General features: G+C 53.8%; 1 protein-coding gene across 3 annotated transcripts in view; it reads left to right on the top strand.

The window, feature by feature from the left end:
* Nucleotides 1–13,233, top strand: part of ZFPM1 (zinc finger protein, FOG family member 1) — a 33,964-nt gene that overhangs the window by 2,748 nt on the left and 17,983 nt on the right. The window contains exons 1-3 of one of the 3 annotated variants that reach the window (XM_082063122.1): nt 917–988; nt 1,425–1,494; nt 11,701–11,826. In XM_082063122.1, coding sequence (XP_081919248.1) covers nt 932–988; nt 1,425–1,494; nt 11,701–11,826 — 253 coding nt within the window. In that variant the 5' untranslated portion in view covers nt 917–931. Of the gene's footprint in view, nt 1–916; nt 989–1,424; nt 1,495–11,700; nt 11,827–13,233 lie in introns of those variants that run through there. The other 2 variants (XM_082063124.1, XM_082063123.1) reach the window with 2 other exon arrangements.

Here is a 13,233-nt window from a genome sequence, read left to right as displayed (position 1 = left end):
TTGGTTGTTGTTTTTTTTTTTTTCCCCTTCCGAAATTAACTGGAAAGGAACATTTTTTTTGTAATAGTTGCAAGGGCCTGTTGTGGTGGGTTTTGTGTTTTGGGTTTTTTTTTGTTTTTTTTTTTTCCTTTTCCCTTTCTATTCTGCTTTCAGCTACAGTAGATCTGAGCTCCTGATAAGTGCAGATCTCCATCCTGATAGAGATAAGGACTACTTATCTCTCCCCACCAGACCGGAGCAGGATTCGCTACAACAACAAACACAGCAAAGAGGGGCAAAAGGGCTCCAACAGTTTGTTCCATTGCAAATATGATTAACGCAGGCGCTTTAATTATCTGATGGGGGGCAGCTGCATATGTGTTTTTATTTCTCAAGGTGTGTTTTTTGTTTTTTCTCCTCCCATGCGCTCTGTGAAACAAGCTGTGCTCTCCCCAGCGCCTGTTATCAGCTGCAGATGTTGCATTAGTTTGATGAGAGCTTTGACTTTCTTTTTCGATCGTTATCTCCCATTCTGCTCATCATGGTGAACACATGGGCTGGGGGGGGGCGGTGAGGGGGCGGGGAGCGAAGGCACTGTCATATTTTTGCGTGTGGATTTGCTTTAATTACAATTAGATGGTGTTAGATAGCGAGTGTGATCTGTGCTGTTAAACTTCTTGATGGGGTGGTTTGTTTTGGGGTTTTGTTTTGTTCTTTCCTCTTTTGCAAGCTCGGCTGCTCCCCGGTCCCGCGTGGGCTCTGTGGTGATGCTGGGCAGGGGGTCGTGGTGCTCGGCAGGGTGTCTTGGTGCTGGATGGGGGATCACCGTGTTGGCTGGACCGTGGGAGCCATCCTTCCCAGGAGCTTGGAAGACTGCATTTCTTCTAAAGAGACGACAGTGGCCAACCCAGTGTCTATTTTTAGTGGCGGCGTGGTGAGGCGGTGGCGTGGGATGCTCCGGCACGCCTCCCGCCCGCTCCCTTCGCTCCTCTCCTTTCGGTCCGTGCAGGTGACTAACTGCCTCCTCTTGCTTGGTTTTTTACTGGTTGTTTTTTTTTTTTTTCCCCCACCTCCCATCACTCTGGTACTGCTGCACTTTCCCATTCCTGCCAGCCTCTGTGCCTCAGTTTCCCCATCCATGCCTGCTGGAGAGGGATGCTTGATGTCAGGGTGGGTGACGGGATATTTTCTGCACCTCCTCGGGGGGTGCCTTGGTGTTACTGCCCCTCCCCCCCATGCCTGACCCTGCTCCTGGTATCCCAGGGGTGGCATCCCCAAATCCCACGTGTCTGCTGCTCCCACGGGTGCCGCCTGCTTCCCTGCCAACCCCTCCCCTCTTGTGCAAACCCCCCCTGAGGCGTTTGCCAGCCCTGACTCAGTGGCATCTCGAAAGTGACGGCTGCTGGGTGCAGGCAGGGGTTCAGGTAGCGCATCTCCCCCCACAGCAGCTCTGCCCAGCTCAGAAGGCTCCAACCTCTCGGGATGCACCGTGGGTGACATTGGAAGCTCCTGGAGGTGAGGACCCATCGTGGTTCCTGCAGGGTGGGATGAGGCTGGGCTGGCAATGCTGCGGTGCTGGTGGGATGCAGCCGGCAGAACCCACCATGGTGAGCGTTTCCTGCTGGGAAGAGCAAAAATCCATTTTACTGCTCAGTGCAGGGTTTGGACCAGCCACAGGTGATGCTGGAAGATGTTTTTCTCCTCTTCCATGGCCAGTGATCCAGGTGAGAGCATCCTTGTGGACCCTGTGTCTGGGAGAGGGGTTGGCACCTTGATGGTGGCCAAGGGGACCTGTGCCACCAGCCCCATGCTCTGCCAACCATGGCACATGTCATGGCCATCCCACGCATGTGCTTCCTGCAGTGCCAGGTCACCCTTTGAGTCCATTTTTGGTCCCCGCTCGGGGTGTATCCCCAGGATGGTCCTTCCTGACAATCCCAATCTCCACATCGGTCGAGTGTGGGATGCTTGGAGGGTGAGTGCCAGAGCCGGGCTGGCACCCGGTGACACGGTAAAACCTGTTTTGCCGAGAGCCCCGGCACACATTGCTGCCGGCAGCCACACCGGCGAGGGAGGCTGCGGCAGATTTGGCAGCCAACCGCTTCCAGGGCCTGTGGGCGCTGGGGTTGGGTTGGTTTGTGTCTGCTACATCCCACACCCCTGCAATGGCCTTTCCCTGGGCAGGCACGGAGCTGCTGCAATGCCCATGCCATGGGGACCATCCCTGATGTCCTGCACCAGAGTGGGAATGTCACCTCTAGCTGGGATTTATGGATCTGGATCTGAACTTGCACAGTTGGGCAAGATCTTATTTTCCACTGTGAATCACGAGGTCACCTAGAAAGTGGCAGGTTCCCCTTGAGCCAAGTTGTGAGCCAGGGTTGGGAAGCACACAAACCTTTCCCCTCGGGTGTTGCAGAAGATAGTGCCCTGGTGCAGGTGATCTGTGGTTTCTGGAGAGGGGCAGCTCCGTCCCTCCCCAGGGACCCACCAGAGCCACCCAGCACTAGCAGCATCACAAAGACAAGGTGGCATCAAGTCTCTGGGAAGCAAAGTCCTCTGGTGTCACCACATCCACAGCATCCCCAGGGCTTCCCATGCTGTGTGATGCTCCCAGCCCCATGCTGGTCATGGGGTTGATGCCACCCATGTCCTTGGGAAAGGAGGGGACAACGCTGCCCAGACTGGGAGCAGTGGGGCTGGTTCAGCCCCAGGGCAGACCCCTGTGCGGTGTTGGTGGATTTGGGCTCAAATGCTCCCATTCTGAGCAAAGGGAAGAGACTGTTTTCCATGTGTGCTGTCTGTTCTAGTACACAAAAAAAAAGCCCATAATTTGCCTTGGAAAACACTGGCTGGGGCGATGCTGTGGAGAGAAAACCAGCCCAGAGCACCCACGGCGGCACAGCCTGGCGCTGGGACCTGAGCGGGATGTGAGCAGCCCCCAGCACTGATTGAAGCAACTTGGGGAGACAGCAGGAGCAGAGAAGCTTTGTGCTCCTAAGATATCTTTATTTAAGAAGAAAAAGTGGAAAAACCCTCTCTGCCAGCCCTGTATTGCATTCTGGCTCCATGGGTCCTGTGGCTGTGCCGAGGGCATGGATTTTTGTTCCTGGAGGGAGCAGAAATCAGCTCCCCCCCTTGCTGGAGAAGAGCAGGAATGGGAGCAGGAGGCAAATATATCTTTTTTTTTTTTTTTGTGTGTGTGTGTGTGTGACACATCCCATGACTGTTTTTGCTGCCTGACTCAGGGCTTTTGGACTCTCTGGCTTGGCCAGGCTGCTGTCCCGCTGCTTATTTTATCAGGAAAGTTCAAGTGTTTCAGGGGTAATACAGTTCCCTCTTCCGATGGCTGCCCAGCAAAGGCTCCGCATTGTTCCTGCTGCAACGTGTTTTTTTGGAAGGGCTGAAATGCCGAAAGGAATGTAACTGCTGACCTTGGGCTGCAGTGGGGTTAAGGAGTGTGCGCCTATGAGTCACTCCAGATAAGAGCCTTCCATGGCTTTTTTCCTCCAAAATAATTCTTTATCTCCTCTTTCTCACATCAACATATTTTCTTGACATCTCCCATTTGATAGCACGTGGAGGAAATGTGCTCTTCTAATTTGTTCATCTGATGAAATATAGATGCATTGTTTTCTCTCGTCCTTGGCGAGCTGGGGGTCGTGGCCCCGGCGCTTTGGGGATGCTCCGTGGGCTCGGTACCAAATTTTGGGGATGCTCCGTGGGGGTGGTATCCAGAGTTTTGAGGATGCTTGGTGGGGTTGGTACTGAGTTTTGGGCATGCTCAGTGGGTTGGTACCCAGAGTTTTGGGGATGCTTGGTGGGGTTGGTACTCAGCATGCGTGAGAATTTGGGGATGTCCTTTGGAATCGGTACCTGGAATGTGCGAGAGTTTGGGGATGTGCCTTGGGATCAGTACTTAGAATCTACCGAGGGATGTCCGAGCAGGAGAGCATCGCCCCGTGCATCGCCAGCTCAGGGAACCATGTGGAGGAAAATCTGCTTTTAGCTTTTCCCCCCCGCTCCGCCGGGAAGTTCAGCTTCTCGCTGGCTTCTCCGTCTCCCAGCTGAGGCCTCTCATGCTACTTCCAGCTCCTATGATAATGCGGAAAGTTGAACTGGCCCCATTACTGCGCTGCGATGGTTGCCTCGATAACGCCCCGATAATGGCAGCGATAGCGGCAGCTCGGTAGCCAATGGCTCTGCCGCTCCTCCCATTAACATTCCCCACCACGGACCAGCTCGGAGCTGCCTATCTGCTCTCCATTTCCACTCCTCCGCTAGATAAGAATGGAAATACTGACTTCATAGCTCACTGATTAAAGTGTCTGGATTTCTTGATAATACACAGATAAATTATGTTTTTCAAAAAGAAGGTAGGGAAGGGAGTGCGAGGGGAGGGAAAAACCTCCAGTCCATTTTTTTCCCTCCCCCCCCATCTTTCCGGCCGTGCCCTGCGGGTTGGGGTTTTTCTGCTCTGAAATTCCCTCCCCAGCCTGTGCCCGGGGTTGGCGGTGGGAGGGCAGAGCCCTGTGCAGTGCCCGCTGGGACAGGAGAGTCACGGTGGGCAAATAATTTGTGGCGACTGTGTGGCCGGGGTGTATTTGCACATGTAGTTGTGTCCCCTTGCTGGGATGGAGATATTGTCCTCAAGTGCCAGGGGTGTTCGGCTTTGCTGGCTGTGGTGATGCCACATGGCTGGGATCCCAGGGCCAGCTGTGGCATCTTGAGTGGGCTCCAGCTGTCCCCAGGGACCAGCAGCCCCTGGAGGGGACGCAGGGATGCTCAGGAGACCTTTCTGCACCCATCTCCAGCCCAAGCACCTCCAGTTCTGCTGCAGGATGCTGCCCACTCCCTTGGGATGCTTCAGGACCAGCTTAATCCCACTGGCCCATTCAGGCTTAAAGAAGCTCAAACCATCACACCCCACAGCCTCAAGCAAGGCCGGGTGTTGGGACCAGGCACTGCTCCTTTAGCTTCTGCTTTTCTAATTTATACTCAGGTTTCCTCACTTGTCCCTGACGGAGCAAATGGGGCTTCCAGACTTTTTGGTTCCTTGTGCTGGGAAAGGTATCGACCACAAGAATCTAAGTTGGTTTCATCTAAATATAAAACTAAAGAGCAAACAGTATAAAGTTCATTTTTTAATGCGCTGCCCCATTCCAGTTGGGCTGCTCTCTTTATTTTTTTTAGAGAACTGTGATAAAAAGCAGTGATAAAGCCAGGACTGTTTTGTGTAGGAGTCAGTATCTGCGTTATCTATCTCCCTTTTTCACTCTCTGAGCAGCTCTGTTGTTTTTTACCCTTATCTTGCTCCACCAAAATGCCAAGAACAGGAAAAAAAAAATAATAAAAAAAGGCAGCGCAGGCACACGCGTTTGCACAGAGGCAAACTTGGTGTGCGTGAACAGCCATGCTGGTCGGAGTTAGAGGAAGAAGAGGGTTGGGGTGAAGGTGATGGGGGTGCTTGTGCTGGTCCAGCAAAAGCTGCCCCGGTGGGGTCCTGGCAGGGTGTTTGGGGACAATGCTGTCCCAGCACCCCCCAGTACCCTTCATTGGCTGGGCTTGTTGCCAGCAGCCCACCCTGCTTCTTGCAGATGGGCCACCCAACTGTGTTGGACCTGCTGAGGATCCTTTTCTGCTCCTGGAGCCCTCCCGGCCCCTGCTTGTTCCTGCTTGGGGACCCCAAAGTGGTCCAGGATGGCACTGGGAGCTGCCACTGGGGGCTGGGAGCAGCAGGGACTCCCCAACCAGAGCAACTTCTGTGATGGGTCTGGTGGACTTTAGGGCCATGTCCACCATTATCCTTGCCCCCATTCCTCCATCCCTGACAACCAATGATAGGACAAGGGGTAATGGGTTCAAACTGGAACACAGAGGTTCTACTTAAATTTGAGAAGAAACTTCTTCCCAGTGAGGGTGGCAGAGCCTGGACCAGGCTGCCCAGGGAGGTTGTGGAGTCTCCTTCTCTGCAGACATTCCAACCCACCTGGACACCTTCCTGTGTAACCTCATCTGGGTGTTCCTGCTCCGGCGGGGGGATTGCACTGGATGAGCTTTCCAGGTCCCTTCCAACCCCTGACATTCTGGGATTCTGTGATCCTTGTCCTCACCTGGTGCCATCGTGGACTGAAAGTCTCGGAGTACAGGCTGGAATCTGTCCCCGTTCCCTTTCTGGCAGCTTTCGGCAGTGGGATGGACCTGGTGGGACCCGAAGCTGCTTCCCACAGGTGGGGGGACGGCTCTGGTGCGGCATCTCTGGGGTAATTTGTCACTAGATTAGCAAAGAGCTTGACCTCTGGCCTCTCCGTCACCTGGTATTGATGGGCTCTATGTGGCCATGCGGCTGGGTGAGCATTCACCCCAGCCCTTCCCTGCTGAAACTGCTTTATTCCAGGTGGGAGAAAAAGCACCAGAATTGAGGGTTTTTTTCACCCAGAAAAACTCCCTTTGGCCAGCAGCAAAGGCACCTGGTGCAGGAGCAGCGGCGGCAATGAGCTGTGCACATTGGTGCCACCTTGCACACTCCTGCACATTTGGAGCCTGAAATTCATGGATGGAGTTTCCTTATGGATTATTTGGGGTATCCAGCTGCTCCACAGCTGTGGGCTGACCCCGGGCTGCCCAAATCCTGCCAGGAGCAGTGTCAGGTTGAACATCTCCAGCTGCTCTTGGATGGGGATTGGGATGGAGGATACCCACAGGTTCCCTGGTAAGGACTGATCTCTCTTTCTGGCTGCCTCAGTTTCCCTCCTGGGCTCTGATCAACTCCTTCCCGCTCTGTCCCTCCCCCTCACCCCCCACCATCCAGGGAGGCAAGACCATGTTAAGCATCTCATCCCCGTCTCATGGAGCAATCTGCTCCCATCCATCTGATGTGCTGGGGATGGCTCTATTAGACTCTCTCCTCTCTTAAAATCTATCAGGGCATTATCAACCCCATCTGAAACATAAAGTCACTTCATTGTCATTGTCCCTGTATTTTCTTTCTCTCATTATTTTCCCGTGCCCCCCGTGGCCCGTTCCCCTCTCACCCCCCCTCCAGCCACTGTTTGATATGATGCGGGCTCTCTCGCTATTAGTATTAGTAATCGCGGCCCCTGAAGTGAAACAATCTCCTGTAATCTATCAGCAGTTTATCGGCCCTATCTGAGCGCCGGGAATGGCTGGGCTCGGCGATGGCGCCATGCTCGGCCGCTGATAAAGTTACAGAGTTCAGGCGGTGATGAATGTTAAGTAACTGCACCCCGCGCAGATAGGATATGGACTTGGCAGGGGGAGCAGCTCCGGCTGAAACCAATCTCTCCCCTATCAGCAGAGCTGCCTTTTCTCAGGCTCTGCTTCTCCCTGGTTCTTTTTTCCCCCCTGACGGTTGCGGCCGGAGGCTCTCCTGGGGTAGCGCTGCCCCGGAGTGGGGAGGGATGCTTAGGGTGCTGCGTCCCATGGGGATCGATGGGGATGCTCCTGGGTGGGGACATGACATGAGCTTTCCCCCCCAGTCAGCAACCACAACCCCAACTATGCGTTATTCCCCTCCTGGATAAATTAGGCCTAAACAAATAATAAATTTAATTATAAACTTTTATAATTTTCCCCCCAACATGAACAATTGCAGCATTTTCCCCATCAGCAACTGCAGCATCCCCCACTGTCCTTCATTCCCCCACTGTCCTTCATTCCCCTCCTGGACAAATTAGACCTAAATATACTATATAGTTAATAATAAATTATTATAAATATCCGCCTTGAGCATTCGCAGCACCTGCAACCCACCCGTGAGCAATCACAGCATCTCCCCTCCTGCAAACGACAGCAACATCCCTCCATCAGCAATCGCAGCATCCCCTACCACCTTCCTTACCCTCCTGGATAAATTAGGCCTAAATACTTTATAAATTTAATTATAAATTACTATAAATCCGCCGCCTCTGTGAGCAACTGCAGCATCCCACCAGCAATGGTAGCATCCCCCATTTTCCTCCTGGATAAATTATGCCTAATTTAATAATAAATTATTATAAATCCCCGCTCCACCTACCAGTTCCCTAAACATACTTATTTTTTCATTGCCTTTTTAGCACAGGAAACTGCAGGAAGGGTCAGGGCAAGTTTTATCTGGGGGTGATGGAGAAAGGCCCCAAATTAGAGATAGGATGGCCCCAACTGCTATCGGCTCCATGCATAGGGCTGATATTTCATGTGCCACTATCCGTTTGGGGAGCCCAGCCCTGGGATGCTGCAGCCAGGCTGATAGGGCAGAAGGTTGGTTTGTGCTCAAAAAGGTCCATTTTCCCCAAAAACAGGGGTACTGGGGGGAAGTCTTGCCACAGGACCCCTGTTTTTGGAGCGCGTTGCAATTTAATGCTGGATCCCAGCAGCATCAACCAAGGGGAGGGGGAAAAAGTAACCCACTGGGTGTGAATTTTTAGGACCAGCATCATTTTCTAGCCACTGAAACCTCATTTGCCCTCGGCGCTTGGCATCCCTGATCCCCAGGGGAACGGATTTGGGGGCACCCGAGGTCGTCAGTAAAAGCAAACATTAATACATACCGGGGGAAAAAAATATTGGGTGAGAAGAGCTGGGCTGGTGTCCCATCAGATACTGGTGGTTTTTTGGATTTGCAGCCCAGGCTGCTCGCTGGGCGTTGCTGCGGGGCTGACACGGCACAACCCCACTACGAGACCCCAGGGAATCCCCACCAAGTCTCCCAAAATTGTTTTGCAGCTGGTGCAAGGAAGGATCAGGAGCAAGTTTTCCTGGGAAATCCCAGTGTCTGTGCCTGCTCCTCCAGCCCTTTGCTCACGGCTGCAAAATTTGGGGGAAAATAAGACGGTGTAGGGGCGGCAGTGCCTGGGCTGGATTCCCCACATCTCCATCGCGAGGTGATGGATGAGCATCATGGTGGTGCTGATGGGGAGCCTGCTTGGGGCTTTATGCTTATTATTATTGAGGCTTATTATGTATTATGGTTATTAGAGAGAGTTTATTATTATTATTTTGGTTTATTTTTAATTGAAAGTTGAATTCAGGGCTGGCACAAGGATGAGGAGGAGCTGGCAGGATGAAGATGAGAGTCCTCATCCTACTGCCCGCCTGGTCCCGGTGGAGCTGGGGACGTCCCCAGGGTCCCTTCAGCCCTGGTGAGGGTGACACCCCAACCCGAGCACCCTGGGGAGCTTTGGGGTGCCTGTGGGTGAGGTTTGGGGTGCTGCTCCGATCCACGCTCTCCCCCGTGCTCCCAGAGCCCTCCTTTGGGCTCAGCACCCACCGGGATTTTTATTTTTAAAAATAATCGGGTTTTGGAGTTGGATGCATGCTGATGAGCATGGAAGCCGGTTGCCACCAGCCTGCGCGTGCTTTATGTCCAGGACCCGCTTTCCTCCATGGGGACTCCTCCTCCTCCTCCTCACTCCAGAGCCGGTGGGAAAGTCTGGGGCTGTTGCTATTTTCTATCTGTTATCAAGGCCTCTTATCACTTTGCTCTTGTCTGCGTACCGGCTTTTGGAGCGTCCAGGGTCTCACACTTGGCAGCCTGAAAAAGTCTTTTTCATTTTTTTTTTTAATTTTCTATATTATTTTTTTCCTTTTATCTAATTTATCACAAAGCGCAAAGAATCGAGAAAAGGTTTATTGTTCCTGCGAGAGAGAACTTTAATTTGAGTGAAATTTGAGTGAAATGGTCAAATCATTACCTTGATAATGACGGGTTTTCCTACCACTGGGTATGCCAACCCTTGCGCCCACCTGGACCCGCGTCCCCAGCCTGTGACATGGGCTCATTGCCTCCGCTTCCCGCGAGTTTTTACAATCGCTGTAATTTTTTTATTTTAAAGAGGGAAATAAAAAATCCTTCGTTGTTATCAAAAAAAAAAAAAGAGGGAGAAGAAGGGAGGGAGAAGAGTTAATCGTCGAAGCGGAGTATCTTGGAAAGGAGTATTTTTTGGCTCGTCCCCTCTCTGTAAAGCCAGCCTCAGTAATTCAGTTTTAAAGCATGAAAAAAGGGAGTTGATGAAATTCCACTATCAGCACTGAACCAATATGCAAAATATCTCGCTGAAAATCAAATAGCTATTATGTTTTCATTTCCATTTCAGCGTATTTGCTTAATGAAGAATAGACAGATCAGGCAAGCCGAGGGAGGCTGTGTGCGGTGATAACTGCGCAGGGCTTCCAGCAATCCCGGAGAAGTGACGCTCCGCTCCCTGCACCGTGCTCCCTCGCTTGCTTTTTTTAAAATTTTTTTTCCTTTTTTCCTTTTTTTCTTTTAAGCTCTCCAGTAGTTCATTTAACCCGTGCAGCCAGGATTGCCGGGGCCAGAGCATCCCCTGGGGCTGGGCAGACGCAATGAGAGCAGGATGCTGCGATGGGATGCTCTGGGTGCATCCAGGGACCGTGGTGATGTTGTGCTGGGATGCTGCCGGCAACCCATCATCCCTGTAGGCACTTGGTGACACTGTGGTACCCAAACCCCAGGCTTTATACAATTACATTTATACAGGGCATCCCCACCTCCCTCCTGGCTGGGGTTTGGTGTTTTGGGGTCCGGGCACTTCTGGGTGGGTGTCACATGTGGTACCAACCCCGTCCATCCCTCCCCGGCTCCGTCTGTCCCTCCCTGGCCAGGCTGAAGGTGCTGAGCTACGGAGCAGGCGAGAGTCGGGTTAACTTTATCATCAGCCCAAGAGCCGTGAAGGCGTGAAAGAAGAAATTAGCCTAACAATGTTTCATTTACAGCGAGAGAAACGATTTGTTAGCTGGCGATTGTTTCTGAATATTATCAGAGCCTTTTTAATTGTGCTGGAACTGAAATTAGCAGAATTAGAATAAATTGCCTTCCCTTCTCCGGCAGCCTCTTTATTCACGCTCATTGTTGTCTGCTTTGTATAGATTATGGGCTCTTTGTTCTCCCGCTGTAAATATACATGCCTGGAGTCACGGAGAGCAGCTGAGGTCTGCAGAGGGTTTGTCACCGCCGTGTCCCCCTGCCCATGTGCCAGGCTTGGTGGGACAGTGCCGTTTGGGGCACCGGGCAGCCCCCGGTGCGGCTTCGTGTGACATGAGCCGCGTGCGCCGCTGTTTTCTTTCTTCCTTGATTTTTGGCGCGGATGGGGGATGCTGCGTTGCCATGGAAATGGCAGCGTGGGCTGGCAGGGCCGTTTGGGTGTCCCTCATTTGCACCCTTCATGTCCTGCTTGCACCCTGTGTCCCCGTCGCAGCATCCCCTGTTGTCTGGGGCTTTGGGCATGGTGGGGGGGCTGGTTTGTGGGTCCCCATCAGACAAAGGGGCTGGGGGCTGTGGCGGACAGTCTCTGGGGTCCCTCACCCCGTCCAGGGCAGGTGCCAGGGGGTTCAGTGGGAAGCTGTGGGTGAGGGGTGCAACGGGCTGGACACCCCACTGTGCCACAGCTGTGGGACAAGGGGACCCTGCTCACATCCCCAGTAGATATGGGGCTCATTCCCCACAGTATCTACAGGCGACCCAGGTGTCCCTTAGGGGCCATCTCAAGGTGATGGCTTTGTAAACACTCCCTGCAAGGGGACAAGGACCCTAGGGAGATGCTGCCTGGGGAGGGGGCTTCTCCCTGCCGGCCCCACACCCACAGTGGGTCAGGGAAAGGGCCCTTTGCCAGACCCCCACATCACCCGCATCCTGCACTTCCCAACTGTGAAAACCCCTTGGGTCTTTCTTTCCCCCCGTAACCTCCCTGTGTGCTTCAGCAGGTTCCCTGGCAGCGATGGAGGACGGCCCGGCGGGGGAGAAGAGCCCCTCGGAGAGGGAGGGGGCTGCCTCGGACCGCGAGGGCTCTGCCGAGTGCGATGCCTCCAGCCCCCCCGGCAGCGAAGGTGAGTGTGGCCGTGATGGTGGGGGCTGCCCATGATGTCCCCGCACCGTGGGGACAGGCTCTGCCACCAGAGCAACCTGCTGGGATCCTGGGCACCATGTCTGCTGCTGGTGCGTGGTGTTAATTAGCAAATGAAGCAGCCTGCTTGCCCATCAGGGAGTGGGCTGTGGGTTAAGTGAGACCTCCCTGGGGTGGTCCATCCCTCTGGCCAGCGGCAGGACCCACTGGGGACACCCTGGCCCTGGGGTGACCGGTGGGAGTGAGGATGCTCCCCATGGCCGGCGCAGACAGGAGCAATCTCGGCTTTGCCGGGGGGCCATGAGCTGGGCTGCTGGAAACCGGAGCGCGTTGGTCACTATGATGGCTGCTAATGAGCATCATCACCCCGGATCTGTTACAGCACCTCTCGCCTGCCCCTGTGCTGAGCTGCTGGTGGCGGTGGAAGGATGTGGGGGTGCAAAGTGTTCCCTCCAGGGATGCAAAATGACCTCTTGGGCTGAAAAGTGACCCCCCTAGGGATGCAAAGTGACCCCCCCGGGGTGCAAAGCAGCCACCGAGGCTGCAAGTGCTGGCACTGGCAACACCGTGGATGGGAATGGGGGGACAGGGACATTGCTGCCTGCTTCCTGCTCGTGCCCCTGCCTGCCGCCCTGTGCCCCACCCCAGAGGTGGCTGCGTTTCAGGGCCGGGCTAAACCAGTCCCCAGATATCCCTTAAGTTCCTTCCTGTGGAGGTGGGGGCAAATCCTAATCAGTTAATGTTTGCAGTGCCCTGTGAGATAACCACAGCAGGGCAAGGCTAATGGAGCCGGCCAGTCCCCGGCAGCACCCTCTGCCTTCAGCCACCGGCAACCAGGGGGCAAAGCATCCCCTAAAACCACTGGAGCCAATCAGGGAAAGGGGGGGATCCACACCAGGGCAGGGAGGGTTCGCCGGCAAACTTTGCTTGGCAGCAGAGAGAAGGGAATGGTGCTTTATCTGATGGGGGAGCTGGGCTGGGGGCGAGGAAGCCGGGAGCCCGGGCGCGGAGCTGCACCTGGCACTGGGCTGCCTCGATAAAAAGGTGATAGCAGAGATAACGCCAAGCAGCAATAACGGCCACTAAAGCTTTCAGCGCGATGGATAAAAATCGATATGCCAGGCACTTTGATTTATAGCCAAAAATAATAGGACTTTTATACCCGGTGATTGATTTATTTGATGTTAATCATTCCGCTTATCACCTGTATTAATAATCTCCAATGCCGGTGACGTCACCCCTGGGTGTTCGCTCTGGCGCCGATCGATTGGTCTCCGTGCTGGTTTATCCGCCCGGGACGCCAAGGCAAACATGTACTTTGGGCGCTAATCTTCCACACTGTCATATGCAGATTGGCTTTATCAGCTGCATCTCCAGCAGCAGTTAATGG

Source organism: Streptopelia decaocto, assembly GCF_964273445.1.
Source record: "Streptopelia decaocto genome assembly, chromosome: 11".
Classification (NCBI taxonomy): domain Eukaryota; kingdom Metazoa; phylum Chordata; class Aves; order Columbiformes; family Columbidae; genus Streptopelia; species Streptopelia decaocto.
The sequence above is the reverse complement of the archived record's forward strand: the minus strand, read 5'-3'. Positions and strand labels throughout refer to the sequence as shown.